Here is an 18,566-nt window from a genome sequence, read left to right on the forward strand (position 1 = left end):
ACCTTAACATTAACTAATCATCTCATTTGACCGACAGGCTCCTCTGCCAGTGACAGCAGGGGACAGTGAACTTCGATTGCACGGGTCGAAATCTGCCCCATACTCAGACCTTCCTCTTCTGCTCTATCATCATGGCGGAGTTCAGCGATGCTGCTGTTGGTGGTCTCCGGCCTCGGCATCCATGAGGATGGGCGTGGCTTTCCGTCGACACCTCCGATTATCTGTTCCGACGATGTTTGTCAGACCTCCCTCAGTCTCTGCCGATGCAGAGAAATTTTCCACAAATTCTGTAAACTCTCATTATCCAGGCAATATCTTTGACATCTTTGAAATCTCGCATCTATTCCTACACTCCAGGGAATAAACTCTTAACCTATTCAACCTTTCTCTACAACTCAGGTGCTCATGTCCCAGCAAGCGCATTGTAAACCTTCTCTGCGCTATTTCGATTTGTTTTTGATAATTTATCCTGAATGCAGGCAATCCTAAACTGCACAGAATTTTCCAAATGTCTCAAAAACGTCTTACTCGACATTAACGTAACATCCCATCCTCTGTACTAAATACTTTGATTTATGAAGGCCAATTGCCAAAAAAAAAAACTCCCTTTGTGATCCTGTCTAACCGTGATCCAACTTTCAAGTCATTATGAATCTCTGTTGCCAGATGCCTCTGTTCTACCTCACGCCTCGGGGGCCCTGCATCTCACTGTGTCTTCATGCACCACCAAATGAGGGCGCACCTTCAAAATGTTGATAACTCCCAATCAAATTAGTTAATTCTAGAGTAATAATGATTATAAAACGTTCAGAACATGGCTGCCTGAACAATTAAAAAAAAATCAGGAACATGGTTGAAATTTCAAATTGGATTTATTAGTAAAGTAGCTGGAAATGAAACAACGTTCAGATTCCGCCCCAATCGAACCCGAGGGAAGCTTGAAGTGCGTCGGCGCTCTCAATGACTGACACCCACACATCACCTGACAGCCCAAACTCCGTCTTCACCCCCGTATCTGCCTGATCTCTCTGGAATTTCCGCACATCCCCAAGGCTTGTTGAATCGATAACACACACACACACACATACACACACACACACACACACACACACACACACACACACACACACACACACACACACATCAGATTGTCGCAGCCACCGTGCGCTCACCCAAACCCGCTGACACAATTTACCTGCACATTACATCCCAGATTCGTCACATTCCCCAAGTCCACTTACTCCTCAAATCCGTGCGCACCCGAAATCCGTGAGCACATCCAAGTCCCCAGACAAGCTCAATTTCACAAATTCTCAAACCCAGACACCGGAAACACCCCCAAATAATGCGCACCCGGAAACCTGAGGGCACCAGCTAATCTGTGTGCATCCCAAACATGAGAATGCCCCCATATGCACATTAGATTATCCCAGAGCAAATATCATTCCAAACTGTTGCCAGAGTAGGTGGCTCGACCTGAAAAAAAAAGAACAGCAAGAACAACGACCAAATTCCAAAGAGCATTTATTATTAATGTATTAATAAATGAAAGTACATTGACATTCAGCACCCCAAATCGACGACCTCATATCCGTGTGCACCCCAAGTGCGCAGAAAATAAAGCTAAATCAGTGCATACCCCTATATCTCTGTGCACTCCCAATTCCATGTACCCCGTAATCTGTGTGCACCCACAAACCTGTTGACATGGCCACATGCAGATTAGAAAATCCCAGAGCAAGAATCATTTCAAACAGTTCCCAAAATAGCTCCCAGTAATTAAGAAAGTTCAAAACTCAAAATAAATTAATTATTAAATTATCGGTGTCTGTCTGTACCTGTGTGCGTTTATATCCATCTGCGTGACAGTGGGATTCCGTGTGTGTGTGTGTGTGTGTGTGTGTGTGTGTGTGTGTCAGACAGCACCTAGCAGTTAGCGCCCGGTGTTTGTCGCGTCGGCATGTTGCTGAGAACACCTGGCTAGTGTGGAAGAAACCCTTCAGGACACCAGAAAGATGTGCGTACACTGGTTCGTGAACTGTATGTAACGCACTGTAAGGTTTCACTGCTAACGCAATGATTTCTCTGTAGCAGCAATGTTTGGGTTATGACTAGAGATAATTAGCCTTTGGGATGTTAGTGAGCCAATGAGAGGCATGCAGCTCATTCTTGTGGGTCTGAGAACAAGGAGTTCGCAGTCCTTTGCCGGGGAGAGATGAGGAGAGCAGAAGCTAATGGAGAGAGTTGGTAGACGGCCGGACGGAGTGGACTTGGAGCGAGGGTCCGAAGGTCAGCGACGATCGGAGGAAGTCGATGGTGGACGGACGGCTTCTCAGTGAGCTCCAGCGCGTTGTACTGTTTCATGAGAATGGGCCTGTATTTGTTTCTTTTCTAACCATATAGTCAAATTAACAATTATAAAGCTCAGTCGTTTAATCGCATATGTGTACTGACCGTTGCTTCGCGGTACTGATTTATGATATCGCATAGCATCCACTTAAACGAAATTTCTTACGTTTGGTCTGGCGGGGCCCATTAATCCGCTAGCCGAACCGACAGTTACATGTAAAACATTGCATTGTTTGTAAGGCAAGCAGCAATATCTTAATTCTGAAGAGCAGAGAGCTCGGACAGTCTCTACTCAATACATTTGAGGAGGGTGAACAAGAAAGGAAAAAGTGAATTGATGAGGATGTTCTGATGGCTCTGGGCCTGAACTGGTTAAGTTTAGAAAGATGGGGGAGAAATCACAATGAAAACCATTGAATATTGATTGACAGCACACAGAGCACGGCTGAGACCTGGCGTCGCAGAACCGGAGGTTTCATTGTAATTGTGTGTGTGTGTCTGTGTGTTTTATGTTTTCAGGAATTCTGGCTGTTTTCACGAGATTTAATGCTCATAATAGAGTTAACTTTAGTTTGAAGTTTCTTTTATTTTTATGCAGTGTTATATTGTTAGTGGTCGTGATAGGTCAGTTCGTAGAGGACTGGTGTTTACAGGTTTATAAGGAAAGGGGCGGGTTACTGAGCTGTGAATAGGAAAGAAAAGTAGAAGGCATTTGCAGTAGAAATACTTCATTGAACAGGTGGGGGTTTTGAAGTGGCTGATTTTCACAGTTTGTGCAAAATGGCCGTTGCAACGCCTATTCTGAAACCCGGGAGCTCCCCGTCTGATTAGTCTAGTTACAGGGTCTATATCATTAATGTCTCATTCATGTGAACTTATGGACCGTCAGGTAATGGAGCGTTTGAACCATATTTCGGAAGAGAGAGGTGATAAATTGTTTTATCAAAGTGGGTTTCGGAAGTGTAGAATGACGTTGGATTCACTTTTATGTTTGGAAGATGATATTAGGAAAGAACATTTAAATAAAGATAATTTAATAGCAGTATACCTTGATATCGAAAAGGCGAGTGATATTCATGGACGGAAGGACTTTTGATTAAACTATGGAAATAAGGATTGAGGTGGAGATTGCATCAGTTTTTCTGAGTTTTATATTTCGACTGCCTGTGCTGGTACGGGTGGGAGCTACATTCGGGTTTCTATGAGACAGAGATTAGAAAATCACAAGGCAGTATTTGTAACCCTTAATTATTTAATTTCATGATTAATTATATTTCCTCTGAGATAGGCATTGGCGTGCGTAAGTCACTACATGCGGATGATGGATCTTCATGGATTAGAGGTAGAAATTGCAACTGTACTGTACATTGGATGCAATTAGCAATAAATAGTTTTTAAACAGTAGGCAAATATATCAGGATTTAAGATTTCAGTAGCTACCACCATTTTCCACGAGGAAGGAAGGTGACCTAACCGCCAAATGCGATTCAGAATGTTAATAATATCTCTAGGGAGTTGTCAGTCACACGTCTGATCATACAATAACATATATCATTCTTTCAAGGGGACGTCTGACCTGCATGAATCATAAACACAGAATAATCTGCAGATGCTGGGGTCAAAGCAACACTCACAACACGCTGGAGGAACTCAGCAGGTCGGGCAGCATCCATGGAATAGATCGGTCGGGCGAAGGGTTCCGGCCCGAAACGTCAACCGATCTTTTCCACGGATGCTGCCCGACGTGCTGAGTTCCTCCAGCGTGTTGTGAGTGTCACATGAATAATAACCTTCTTTAGTTCAGAGAAATAAAACGCTTCATCTGTAATACTATCATTGCTACGTCTGATTTCCAACACCTCAGGCTGATCACTGAGAACCTGATTCCTATAGTGTATAACCTCGTCATTTTTATTATCTTGATGATCATTCGCTGCAAATGACGCAGCCAGTAACTGAACATTCCCTATTTTAGTGACAATCCTTTTACCCTCACTAATATTATGATCCCTACGTCTCCTCCATTTTCTTAATCATTCCCCAAACATCTCCTAGTTTAATATCCCATCCAATATTATCACAATATGACCTCCAGTAAACCCTTTTCACAATCTTCTCCATTTTCCTCACCACGGTCTGTGCCATTTTATATTTAATACGATCACTCGGAGACTGATACTTCTTAACGTTCATAAACACTTTACTTCCCTAATTGCATCTGCGCGCTTCTCATTCCACTATGGTACAGCCTTTCTCATATTAATTCTGTTTGTAATGGGAAGTCATTCCCATTAGTTTGCTGAATAACGTGACAAAACCTTTCATTGCAAAAATACGCAACTTCCTCAACATTCTGTAGCAGTTCCAGAATTACTATGAACATTAAATCTCGTGCCTTTCTATTTTTCGAAGCTCCGTGTACCTCTCCAGGAGACTCTTAAAAGATCCTATGTCATAGTCCGGTCCGTGAAGTCCGTGTTCGGTTTCATGGTGCGGTCCATGGTTCCTTGTTCCGAGGTTTCTGGTTTTCCCCAGTTTCTGTTGCGGGTACATGTTTCTCGTATTGAGACTGAGACATAAATACCTCTGCAAACCTGGGATTCCCTGCTGGACTGTCCTGTTCCCCTCCCTGTCTTTTCCCCCCTCGCCTGACTCTCTGCCTGGATACCTTGCCTGACTCTCTGCCTGCTTACCTAGCCTGCATACCCCGCCTGTATACCCCGCCTGTATCACTGAAGTCTTACTGCCGGAGCAAGACCTTGTTAGGTCAAAATAAGGAACTGTTTTTCGTTGTGTGAAATTCTCTCTCTTTGTCCACGCCTTCGCTAGGTGGGTCCGGCAGTTTGCCGCCAACTTGTGTTATGAGTCCCGGCCCTACGTCATGTTCCCAACGAGGGGTCCTGGCTCTGTGTTATGTGTGTGAGTCCCGGCCCTACGTCCTGTTCCCAAGGAGGGGTCCCGGCTCTGTGTTCGGAGCTCCTGTCTCTTCTACTCCAAGGCTCCGTTCTCCTGAAACACCTCGTCCAGTCCGTGCCTAGTCCAGTCCTATCCGAGTTCTGTCGATGTGCCTTTTCCTGTCATTGCGTCTCGTCCTACCTAGGAGTTCCTCACCCAAGCTATGTCCACTCCTGCAGCCTCAAGACCCAAAACTCCAACCTGCAGGCTCAAGACCAAGACCCCAGCCTGCAGGCTCAAGACCAAGACCCCAGCTGGCAGCCAAACTCAAGATCCAAGACACCAGCCTGCAGTCAATCTCAAGATCCAAGTCCCCAGCCGGCAGCCAAGCTCAAGATTCCAAAACCCAAGCCAGCAGCCAACCTCAAGACCAAGACCCCAGCCTGCCTCCAAGCTCAAGCCTCAAGATCCAAGACCTCAGCCTGTCTCCAAGCTCAAGATCCAAGACCCCAGCCTGTCTCCAAGCTCAAGATCCAAGACCCCAGCATGTCTCCAAGCTCGATCCAAGACCCCAGCATATCTCCAAGCTCAAGATCCGAAACCCTAGCCTGTCTTCAAGCCTCAAGACCAAGACCCCAAGCCTGTATCCAAGCCTTAAGTCTCAAGGCCCCAGCCTCGAGTCCTGCAGTCGTGGCATGTCCATGCTTGGTTCTCGGCCCGAGTCCGGGGCAAGACCCAGGTTTTGGTTCCTTGTCCAGTCTGTGGCTCAGGGTCCAAGCCCTAGTCTGCGTTCTTGTCCCTGCTCCTTGTCTGCATCCTGTCACGTCCCTGCTCTAGTAAAGTCCTGTTCATTGTATTTCAGTGTCTGTGTTTTGCATTTGGGTCCGTTCCCAACGCCTCTTTGTGACATTTTATTATATCCGCCTCCACCACTATTGTCGGCAGTCCCTTCCATGCACTCAGTCCTTGTGCAGGCTACTCTAAGAGTTAACCGCCAGGTCGAGTCAGTGGTGAAGAAGGCCAATGCAATGTTGACATTCATTTCCAGAGGTATAGAATATAAGAGCAGGGATGTGATGTTGAGGCTCTATAAGGCACTTGTGAGACTACACATGGAGTACTGTGTGCAGTTTTGGACTTTTTTTTTTGAAACAATACACTGATATTGGAGAGTGTTCAGAGTGGATTCACAAGAATGGCAGCCCTAATGTGAAGAAGAGTAGGTAATGACAGTGATCGAGCCGAGACTTACACACTATATAGAGCACTGTGCAAAAGTCTTAGGCACATATTCGTAGCTGAGGTGCCTAAGACATTTTCAGATTTTCATCGTAATTGTTTTCGATCTTGTATCCTAGGAGTACAGTGTACAGATCTGGTCACCAATCTACTGAAATGATATCAATAATCTTGAAAGGTTACATTTGTAATGATGTTCTTAGGACTTATGAGCCTGAATTAGAGGCAAATAGTTTTAGTCTTACTCAAACAGAGGAGGCTCCCCCTCATGTTGGCTGGGACTAGAACAAGGGGTCATAGTTTAAGGGTGAAAGATGAAACGTTCCAAGGGACATTGAAAGAGAAATTCTTCACTCAAAAGGTAGTGTGAGTGTGGAATAAGATCCCGTGAAGTGGTGAATGCAGGTTCAATTGCAACATTTAGGAGAATCTTGGGTAGTTACAGGGAACGAACGTTTATTGGATACCATGGTCCGGGTGCAGGTCGATGCAGACTACGCCTGACTACAGGTCGCCACAGTATGGAAGAGCCAGGGGGTCCATTCCGCTTGAATAGAAATAATAAAATAACCGTTTTCCGGTACCTTGCCTGTGGCTAGTCAAGTCCCAAGTAATCACATCATTTACCTCTCTCAATAATCTGCAGTATATCCCGCAGGGCTCTGGAGAAATGTCCACCTTACTGTTCTTTAAGAACAGAAACACTGGTTACTTAGTTGTTCCGTAGTTAAACACATTTAAAACACAATTTGAATAGGAAAGGTTTTCCTTACAGCAGGGAAATGCCCTTGAGCCGCCATGCCCTTGTGAGTGAGATGTACAATGACAAACGCAGGAAGATGGGGCCATTTTGATGGGGACCATGTCGGCATGAATGGGGTGAGCCGAAGGGCCAGCGTTAATGTCGTGTCCCAAACGTTACCTCTATTCCTATCAATCGATGCTGCCTGACCTGTTGAGTTACTTGCACTGCTGCATTCAATTCTTGTTAACATGTTTTGTGCTGGAATATTGAAAAGGAATTCAGCAGGATTGTTGGGGTTTTGCGTCATGTGACGATATTGTTCAGTTTTCATCTACATACAAGTCAAGGGATCCAAATTCATAACTCCCTCAAAGTGGCTGCACGGAGCGATAGGTTGGCGAATGTGGCCTAGCGTCTGCTTACCTCCGGTAGTCGAGGTGAAGAGTTCCGGTGTCAGGTAGCTACGTTGCATATTTATAAATGTCTAGTTTACCTCTAGCTGCAGTATTGCATTCTATAATAGGGAAAATGTGGAGGTGTTGGAAGGTGAGTAAAAGTGGTTTACCAGGAAGCCGCCTGGATAAGGCAAGACTGGACAATTTATGGATATTTCTTCCTGAGCACCAGAGGCTGAGGGAGGCCTGACAGAAATTAATGGTAATATGATATGACACGATATTTCCTCGGACCTTGAGAGAGACTAGTGTAGAAATTGCAGGGGCCCTGGCAGAAATATTTAGCCACGGATATGGTGCCAGAAGACTGGAGGGCAGCTCAGGTCGTTCCGTTGTTTAAAAAAGGCTCCCAAAGTAAACCAGTTAATTACAGGCCGCTGAGCCTGACATCAGTAGTAGGTAAACTATTGGAAGGTGTTCTGAGAGATCGGATATACAAGTATTTGGACAGCCAAGGGCTGATTAAGGATAGTCAGCATGGTAGTGCGTGGTAGATCGTGTTTAATGAATCTTGCAGAGTTCTTCGAGGAGGTTACCAAGAAAGTAGACAAAGGAAATACTGTGGATGATGTTCACATGGACTTTACTAAGGCCTTTGACAAGGTCCCACATGGGAGGTTAGTTCAGAAGGTTCAGACACTAGGTATCGTTGGAGAGGTTGTAAACTGGATTCGAAATTGGCTGTGTGGGAGAAGACAGAAAGTGATAGTGGATGATTGCTTATCAGACTGGAGGTTTCTGACTATTGGGGTGCCTAAAGTATCTGTGCTAGGACCATTGGTGTTTCTTGTGTATATCAGTGATCTGGATAATAATGTGATAAATTGGATCAGCAAGTTTGCTGATGACACTAAGATTGGAGACGTTGTGGACAGCGAGGAAGGCTTCCAATGCTGGAAGAGGAATCTGGACCGGAAAAATGTGCCAAAAATGGCAGATGGAATGTAATGCAAACAAGTTGAGGTGCTGCATTTTGGAAGGACAAATCAAGGTAGGACATACACAGTAAATGGTAGGGCACCGAGGTTGCGGTGGAACAAAGGGATATGGGAGTTCAGATACATAATTCCCTGAAAGTGGCGTCACAGGTAGACACGGTTGTAAATAAAGCTTTTGGCATCCTTGCATTCACAAATCAAAGTATTGAGTACAGGCGTTGGGATGTTATGGGGAAGTTGCATAAGACATTGGTGAGGCCAAATTTGTAGTATTGCGCACAGTTCTGGTCACCTAACTACAGGAAGGACATCGGTAAGACTGAAGGAGTGCAGAGAAGATTCACTACGATGTCGCCGGGTCTTCAGGAGTTGAGTTACAGAGAAAGATTGAACAGGATAGGACTTTTCTCCTTGGAGATTAGAAGAATGACGGGAGAATTGATAGAGGTTTACAAAATTATGAGGGATATGGACAGAGTAAATGGGAATAAGCTCTTTTCACTTAGATGAGGAGAGATGAATACGAGAGGACATGGCTTTAGGGTGAAAGGGGAAAGGTTTAGGGGGAATATTGGGGGGAACTTCTTCACTCAGAGAGTGGTGGGAGTGTGAAACGAGCTGCCATCTGACGTGGTAAAAGCGGGCTCACTCTTACGTTTTATGAATAAGTTGTATGAGTACATGAATGGGAGTGGTCTGGAAGGTTATGGACTGGATGCAGGTCATTGGGACTAGCGGAATAATGTTTCAGCACAGACTAGATTGGCCGAATGGCCTGTTTTCTATGCTGTGGTGTTCTAGAGTTCTATGGTTTTATAAGAGTCACAGACAGAGTGGACAGCCAGTGCTTTTTCCCTGAGGTTGCAACGTATGAAAACAGAGGCAATGTATTTCATGTGAAAGAGGGAACACTGCCTCTTTTGATTCTTTTTTTCGGCAGAATTTATTTTGTGATTTAGTGGAATTTTGTATCTTTTCCCCACATTCCTGCGGTAAAAAAGCAAACAACTTACATCAGACAGTGATGTTAATCCTGACGCAGAATGTTTAAATGTGTGGGGAGTGGAGCGATGCGCACCTGGTGATGCAGAAGGGATTGGTTTAGAAAGCACGAAGTTACCAGTTCAATTAGTTCAGAACTGCACAGTGAGCAGAGGCGCCTTTACCCGTGCTGTACTGATCTATGATCGTGAGTCCACACCTGGAGTACTGTGTGTAACTTTGGACAGCCGCCTTAGGAAGGACGTGATTAACCTACAAAGGTGCAGTGAGGATTCACGAATTTTCTTGCCGGGACTGGAGGACTTAGGTCAGAAAGGGCCTCGATCGTGACTCTGGAATGATCACGATACTAACGGTGACGCCACATTGATTCTCCCCTCTGCCTCCAAAGGCCCCACTGTCACGAAACAATTGTAGGCTAAAGTAAAGGGTAAAAAAAACACACACAATGAACACCTATTTTGATATAGAACTACAACTCCCATAAGGCACTGCACAGCATGGCCGCAAGAGTTAATTGAACTACAACTCACGGCATGCACCGCACTCAATCGGAGGCACCTGAAGGACGGAGTGGCCATCTAGAAATTGTAGTCTAATGTTCTCGGCTCCTCAGCCACTCTCTGTTTCAACACTATGACAACGCAGAGAGGGACTGATTATGTGGCAGAGGTAGCTCTGACCCACCTCCGTCCTCTGCTGTCAATGGCTGATGTGCCTGTCGGTCAAGTGTGAACTTAAACGATGATTAGTCAATCTGAACGTCAGTCATGGAGAAAGGGAAACGTGAAAATTCTATTTTCGTTGCTTTCTGAAAACAGAGGCAGCTGCAGTTCCACAGGGTAAAGTACTATTGGGCGGGTCCTATGCAGAGGCCTTGCAAAAGTTAAACTGAATGTTTATAAAGTGGTACCAGACATAGAACAGTCTGTGACGTCAGAGGGTATATGTTGTCATCACAGTTCAATTCCGAAAGATACTTCACTGATGGATAAATTTGTGATTTTTATAACGGACGTGGTGAATTGTACTGCTCGGACATCTAGTCGTAATGATGAAACTCAAATTATTGTGAAAGCAGAGCAAAAGTTCTTCTTTGTAGTGCAGGATTATTTTGTCATTAGGTGTGATAAGTTAGTTGGCAGCGATGTTGCTATTTTTAGGAAGGGACGTGGAATCGAGTTGTGAATTGAATGAAATATATGTCACAGCTGTAGCAGAAATATTTGATTCAACAGGAATGAAAGTGGTTTAATGTTTTATGTGATGAGCGTCTGCCAGGGCTGAATGTTGAGAGGATGACGTGGGTTTTTGTAATGAAACGTTCTGTCACATTATTCATCAAACAGCGTTGAAAGTGATTGCTGTGAAAAAGAGCATTTATAGGAGAAAGGTTGTAGCATGGTGGACTGAGAAGTATGCAGAGGCATTTGGGGAGAAAAATAAGTTGTTTAGGAAAGTTAAGAAGTATCAGTCTTCTGATAAGAAGCATATCGGGTAAAAAGAAATGAAATGCAGGCTTGATTATAAACATTGGGGGTTAATAGCTTTCATTTAAAATCTTTCAATGGGAGTGAATTTAATTTAATTCACGGTACTGTGTTTAATTAAGTATAATCTATAGGGTTTTACGGGTTAATAGAGCGTTAGATAGAAGAGGCAGTGAGGGTATTAATTCCCAATTGTCTGCAACACACTCCGTTCCAGATGGTAGCGAAATTTACCTTAAAGTTGGAGTTTCGACCGTTATTTACCCAAACACCGCCTTTTTTCACGTTAGCCAATCATTGAAGGGGACTGCAGAGACTGGTGTGATTGACATTGGAACAGCAAACCAGCATCAGACGTCTTGGGTGAACAGACTGTGAGGCTCCTGGGCGGGAGTATAAATTCATGAACAAATCAACAGACCAATCGGTGGCTCGCAATCCGGAGTTGTTCTTTGATTGACATCTGGCGGGTCCAATGATGTACTGAGACTCCAAGAATTTGCCTGGCCACCCCGACCACACACACTATGCTAATATTTCGGATCTGTCCGTCGTTGGGACAATCAGCCCGGGAACAAACAGCTGGGAGATCAGGCGGTGAATGTGAGGAGCTGGCGTCTGGACTGGAGAAATTGCGGCCGCTTTCGGCTTGTGCTCAGGACGCGGCTTTATTAATGAACTGAAGCACCGAGGTGACCGGATATTTCACCGCTCTGATTATCTGCTCCCTGAATTTCGACTGAGTCACCGCGTAAATAAATGTGTTCGTGCAGCAGCTAAAATTCTTCAGCAAAACACCGACGTAGTAAAAGATCCATTCAGAATCATTGAAATCGTATCCAGATACTTGATAATAAATGACATTTACAACGTATGTCATCCACAGGAGGATGAAGCTGCCGGAGAGGGTGAAGAGTAAAACCACAGACCTCCTCCTGCTCTCCATCTCCGGGTCACTGCGGTTCTCCCCCTTGCTCTGACCCTTCAGCCCCTTACGGACCCGACTGGCCACTAAAATGTGCCTGACTGTCAGAGCGTTGAGCAGCAGGATCCCAGCGAAAGGGAGGGACGGAGTTAAAACCGTGTGGAGCCAGTCATATACTACCCACCCCAGGTCAGTGAGATAATTGTTCACGGGTTTACAGAACCACGGTACATTGTCGATGATCACCCAGGGTTCCCGTGTGAAGTATCGGGGTATGTTTTTCAGACAGAACAGCACGCCGGTTGTTGTTAGAACCACAGCCGCAGTTTTCCCGGTGCAATATTTTGTTTTCAGCTTCTGGCAGCAAATGGTGACAAACCGATCAAAGGTGAAAGTGACGGTGAACCAGACAGAACAGTCTGTGGCTGTGAACGTCAGTACATCGATAACACTGCACACAGGGGTGATGCTCAGAAAACTCCTCCGGAAGTAAAAAGTTCTGATTCGATATAAAATTACATTGGTGACAACGGCCAGTAAGTCAGACCCTGCCATGGCCACCAGGTAGCGAGTAGTGCAGACAGAGAGGCCGCACTTTCCCCGGGACAGGATCACAATCGCCGCTAAATTCACTGGAGGGAGGGAGGGAGGGGGAGAGATGGAGGGAGAGAGAGTGGGGAGAGATAGATAGAGACCGAGAGAGGGGTGAGAGAGCGAGAGAGAGAGAGGCAGAGAGAGAGAGAGAGAGAGGGAGAGAGAGAGAAGGAGAGAAAGAGAGAGAGAGAGAGGGAGAGAGAGAGAGGGAGAGAAAGAGAGGGAGAGAAAGAGAGAGAGAGACAGAAAAAGAGAGAGACAGAGAGAGAGGGGAGAGCGAGAGAGAGACAGAGAGAGGGAGGGAGAGAGGGAGGGCGAGAGGGAGTGAGAGAGGGAGAGAGAGGGAGAGAGAACAGACACTGGGCATTACTGAACACATTCTCCGGGAATTAACACGAGGTCGGGTTTCAGCTAAAGATCAGGAGTGCTGGAGTCTTTGAACGGCTGCTAATGTAAATCAGACACTGGTCACACTGTCTCTGACCTGCTTTCCTCAGTGTGGGGATAAGACGATGAGTGAGCAATCCTCGGCGATAAAAACGAGCTGTATGAACAACAACGATCATTCCGATTCCGGTCGTTAACGGGGCCAGTTTCACTGATTTACCCCTGATTGACCAGGCCTCTGGAAACTCAGCATCTGATGCGGCCACGAATGCATACAAGAGCAGCGCACATCAAATACTGGAGGGACTCAGCTGGTGAAGCTGAATCCGTGGAATTTTACAAACCGTCCTTTCGGGCCGAGATCCTTATTGAGCACGAAGCAGTGCACGGATTTATATATAAAAAAATATAACAATTACAGCACGGAAACAGGCCATCCAGGCCCTCCTAGTCCATGCCGAACTCTTACTCTCACCTAGTCCCACAGACCTGCACTCAACCCAAAACCCTCCATTCATTTCCTGTCCATATATCTATCCAATTTAACTTTAAATAACAACATCGAACCTGCCTCAACCACTTCTGCTGGAAGCTTGTTCCACACAGCTGCCACTCTCTGGTAAAGAAGTTTTTCCTCATGTTACCCCTAAAGGCTTGGCCTTTAACTCTGAACTCATGTCCTCTTGTTTGAATCTCCCCCATTCTCAATGGAAAAAGCTTATCCACGCCAACTCTATCTATCTCCCTCAAAATTTTAAATACCTCTATCCAGTCCCCCCTCAACCTTCCACGATCCAAAGAATAAAGACTCAACTTGTCCAACCTTTCTCTGTAACTTCGGTGATGAAACCCATGTAACATAAAAGTAAATCTTATTTGTACTCTCTGAATTTTGTTGACTTCTTTCCTATAATTCGGTGACCAGAACTGTACACAATTCTCCAAATCTGGCCTGACCAATGCCTTGTACAGTTTCAACTCCTGTACTCAATGCTCTGTTTTATAAAGGCCAGCATACCAGAAGCTTTCTTCACCGCCCTATCCACATGAGATTCCACCTTCAGGAAACTATGCACCATTATTCCTAGATACCTCTGTTCTACTGCATTCTTCAATGCCCTACCATTTACCATGTATGCCTATTTTGATTAGTCCTACCAAAATGTAGCACCTCACATTTACCAGCATTAAACTCCATCTGCTATCTTTCAGCCCACTCTTCTAACTGGCCTAAATCTCTCTGCATGCTTTGAAAACCTACTTCCTTATGCAGAACTCCACCTATCTTAGTATCTTCTGCATACTTACTCATCCAATTTACCACCCCATCATCCAGATCATTAATGTATATGACAAACAGCATTGGACCCTGCACAGATCCCTGAGACACATCACTAGTCACCGGCCTCCAATCTGACAAACAGTAATCGAACACTACTCTCTGGTGTCTCCCATCCAGCCACTGCTGAATCCATTTTACTCCTTCAATATTAATACCTAACGATTGAACCTTCCTAACTAACCTTCCGTGTGGAACCTTGTCAAAGACCTTACTGAAATGCATAGAGACAACTTCCACTGCTTTACCCTCGTCAACTTACGACGGGTCTCAGAGGGAAAACAGGAACAACGTAGCAACCTGAGGCTGAGTGGCTCCGTTAATGGATTAATTCTACAGATCAGTTCAATAACACACGTTGGCAGATTGGTTCAGCTGAACTGACCCAATTTTTGACCAACAGGCAGTGGGATCCGACTGTGACAGTCTCCACAGGCAGACCTGAAACACAGGACCAGGGATTCTCTCTAAACACTAACTCAGAAACAGAGAACTTTACAATGTAAACCCCACCCAGTCAACTTTTCCTGGAAAGCTGCCTGTCCCCAGTACTGGGACAGACCTGGACAAAGTCCAATTAAAACGCGTGCAGTCACACCTTCGCGGAGAGCTGCATCCATGACATTCAACAAACCGTCGTTTCGGACCGAGACCCTCCGTCAGGACGAAACGATGCCCCGATTTACGACGCGTCTCAGAGGGAAAGCAGAAACAAGTTAGTAACCTAAGGCTGAGTTGTTCCTTTGATGGATTAAATCTACAGCGCAGTTCAATTCGATAATACACAGCAAAAGATCCGCGGGCACTGGTGCAGGTGATCAGACCCAGATTATTGACCAACAGTCAGTAGGATCCGACTGAGAGACTTCAGAGGAAGACATAAAACCACAGGACCTGGGGTTCTGTCTGATCAATAACTCAGAAACGGTGAACTTCGCAGTGTAAACCCCTCCCAGTCACACCTTCCCAGAGAGATGCCTCTCCCCAACGCCGGGAAAAATCACGACAACTTCCCATTAAAACCTGCCAATTACACCTTCCCAGAGAGCCGCCTGCTCCCACCACTGGGATAACTCTGGACAAATTCCCATCAACACCCTCCCAGTCACACCTTCCCAGAGAGATGTCTCTCCCCAACGCCGGGAAAAATCACGACAACGTCCCATTAAAACCTGCCAATCACACTTTCCCGGAGAGCCGCCTGCCCCCACCACTGGGATAACTCTGGACAAATTCCCACCAACACACTCCCAATCACACCTTCCCGTAGAGCCGCCTGCCCCCACCACTGGGATAACTCTGGACAAATTCCCACCAACACACTCCCAATCACACCTTCCCGTAGAGCCGCCTGCCCCCACCACTGGGATAACTCTGGACAAATTCCCATCAACACCCTCCCAATCACACCTTCCCGGAGAGCAGCCTGCCCCCACCATTGGGACAACTCTGTAGAGAGTCCCATTTAATTCCTCCCAGTCACAGCCTCCCGGAGAGCTGCTCGTCCACAGCACTGGAGCAACGCAGAACAAGGTCTCATTCACGGCAATAACAAAATTAGAGTCGGTCCCATGAGTTAAGGGAGAGACAGAAGTTTAGTTACGCTTGTTATTAAATATGAAAAGATCAGAGTGTTGAACTGACAGGATCGATATCTCTGACGGATATTTTTTTCTTAATGATCATCAAGATAGAAGCTTGTCAAATGATCATAAATAGCTTAACACCGGTTAACACACAGAAACAGCAAAAATATTAATTCTTCTGCTCACCCACCGGGAACTCCAATGACGGCAATCAACAAGTACAATATTTTCTCCACACTTTTGTACCTATCCAACATTGCAGACATTTCTTTGTCCAGTGATTTGTCCCTCAGTGCTCCAGGCGATCTCTCGGAATGAAATGTTGAGGCAGCACCTGCCTGGGGTTTTAATCCCATTTAGCGGCTCCACGGGGACTGACATCAACAGATTTAAAAATAAAGGTTTTTAAATTATTCACAATCCGATTACATCAGACAGGTGTAATCCCCGCGGTGTCAGATTGCGATGAAATTAATGATTTAATATTTAGAACATTCGTGGGAGATAGCTGTTCTGAAAAATGTTGACTGAACCTTCCGAGCTGTTTCATCAAATACATGTGCTTCCATTGTAAATATGTACTTCAAAGGAACTATTTGTCGGACACAGAATATTGAAGTAAATTTTGTCATTGTAACTTGTGAAATTGTATTGAATCACTTACTGTTATCATTCTCCTCAATAGTAGAAACTCTTGATGTAGTTTGTGTTTGCGACTCTACCGAGAAGGACCAATAAAATGTCAGTTTCTGATGATAAATGAACACTTCCATATCCAAGAACCCCAAAAAACCTCTCAGTTACTCAGTCACAGGCAGAATATTTGGGAACTTGTCCAGGTCCATTTCTCATTCCAACGAATGGCCATCAAATTCAGTGGTCTAGTGAGGGTGGTTAGTATGTTCTAACATATCATCCCGTATGTGTCAAAGAACACGGAGAAGAGCGAGACAGACGGTGAAGAAATTATAGTTGTCTGTCTCTGCTTGTGTGTCTGCGGGTATGTCTGTCTGTGTGTGTTCGTGTGTGACAGTGTGTTTTCCTGTCCGTTCGTGGGTAGACCCACTGACTCTGCCTGACCGTGCCTGACTGAACATTTGTCCGTATACCTCGAATTTTGACTATCCCCCTTGGTTCAGTCCCTTCCAATCTCTATCCGCAAACTTCACATGCTCTGAAACTCTCATTTCAAACAGTTCACAAGATGGCTGCCTGAACCATAGAAAATTAAGAACAGAGGTAAAAATGGAAATTGCATGTATTATTAAATTATGTACAAATGGAACAATCTTGAGATTCGCCACATCTCCATACCCTGAGAACCCTGAAACACATACACACCTCAAATTCATCAGCCTGCTCCAAAACTACCGATTCAGCAAAATCCGTGGTCACCCTCGAATCGGCAGACTTTGGCAAAGCTCTGCACACACCCAAATCCACACGCATATCCAAATACATGTGCGCACCCAACTCAGAATGTGCCCCACATCTTCTGACACCCCCAAATCCGCCTGTACCGCAATGTGCGCTGGCTAACAGCCACTTCTGTGCACATCACCAAATCTCTGTGCACTCAATGTTCCCTAAAGCACCCCTAAATCAGCGCATATTCTCAAACCCGTCTGCATCCCCATATCCGTGAGAAACCCAAACCCACTGGACCTCCCAAATGCACATTAAATGATCCCAGAGAAATATCATTTCAAACAGTTCACAAAATGGCAATTGCTATATATTAAAAAAAAACAAGGATCGAGGTCAAATATCATATTGCATTTATTATTAAAGTCTGTATAAACAGAACAATCTTGCGATTGGGCACACCTACAAATCCATCGGCTTCCCCGAGTCACTGTTTACCTCCGAATCTGCAAGCACATCCAACTCTGCACATACCTGTAAATCAGTGTTCACTCAGGGATCTGTGCTCACCGACAAACCCGCATTCAGCCCTCAAATCAGTGTGCACCCCCAAGAAACGGACACACTATATCTCAGGGTACTCACACATTTGCTGACATGCCCGTTAATCTGCGTACATTTGCAAATCGGCATGCGCCGCCAAACCGGTAAGCACCCCCAAATTCACCGACAAAGCCGGAATTCTGCGCACATTCCCAAGTCCGTGCACAACCCATATCTGTGCATACACCTACTCAGTAAATTATTCCAGAGCAGGAATCATTTGAAACACTTCACAAAAGAGCGGCCTCGACCTTTAAATGTCCGAACAGAAGTCCGAATGTGTATTCACCCGCATATTCCCACAAATTAGCGCACTTCTACAAATCGGTATGCGTCGCGAAAGCTGTGTGCACCACAATTCCGTACACACGTTAACCACCAGCCACATGCACGTCTGACTATCACAGAGGAGGAATCATTTCAAGTAGTACCACCTTTATAATTTAAGATGTATTTATTACTAAAGTATCTACAAATGAAACAACTTTTAGATTCGCCATACCTCCACACCCAGAGAACCCTGAAATACGTACACACCCCAAACCCACGAACTACCAAAATTGTCTGTGCAACCCCAAATCCGTTGACATTCCCAAACTTCTGCACCTCCCCAAACCCATCTTCACCCCCGTTTCAATGGGCGCCCTCAAATCT

At 45.3% G+C, this 18,566-nt stretch overlaps 2 protein-coding genes across 2 annotated transcripts in view; one reads left to right on the forward strand and one right to left on the reverse strand.

The window, feature by feature from the left end:
- LOC140184969 (uncharacterized) overlaps positions 1 to 18,566 on the forward strand; it is a 351,453-nt gene that overhangs the window by 205,104 nt on the left and 127,783 nt on the right. The gene's annotated exons all lie outside the window — the stretch shown is intronic.
- On the reverse strand, positions 11,769 to 12,674 carry LOC140185198 (probable G-protein coupled receptor 139; the record flags this gene model as incomplete). The annotated part of the gene is made up of 1 exon (XM_072238598.1): positions 11,769 to 12,674. A coding segment is annotated over one exon (906 nt), but the record flags the coding sequence as incomplete, so codon positions are not given.

Source organism: Mobula birostris, chromosome 20 (assembly GCF_030028105.1).
Source record: "Mobula birostris isolate sMobBir1 chromosome 20, sMobBir1.hap1, whole genome shotgun sequence".
Taxonomy (NCBI): Eukaryota; Metazoa; Chordata; class Chondrichthyes; order Myliobatiformes; family Myliobatidae; genus Mobula; species Mobula birostris.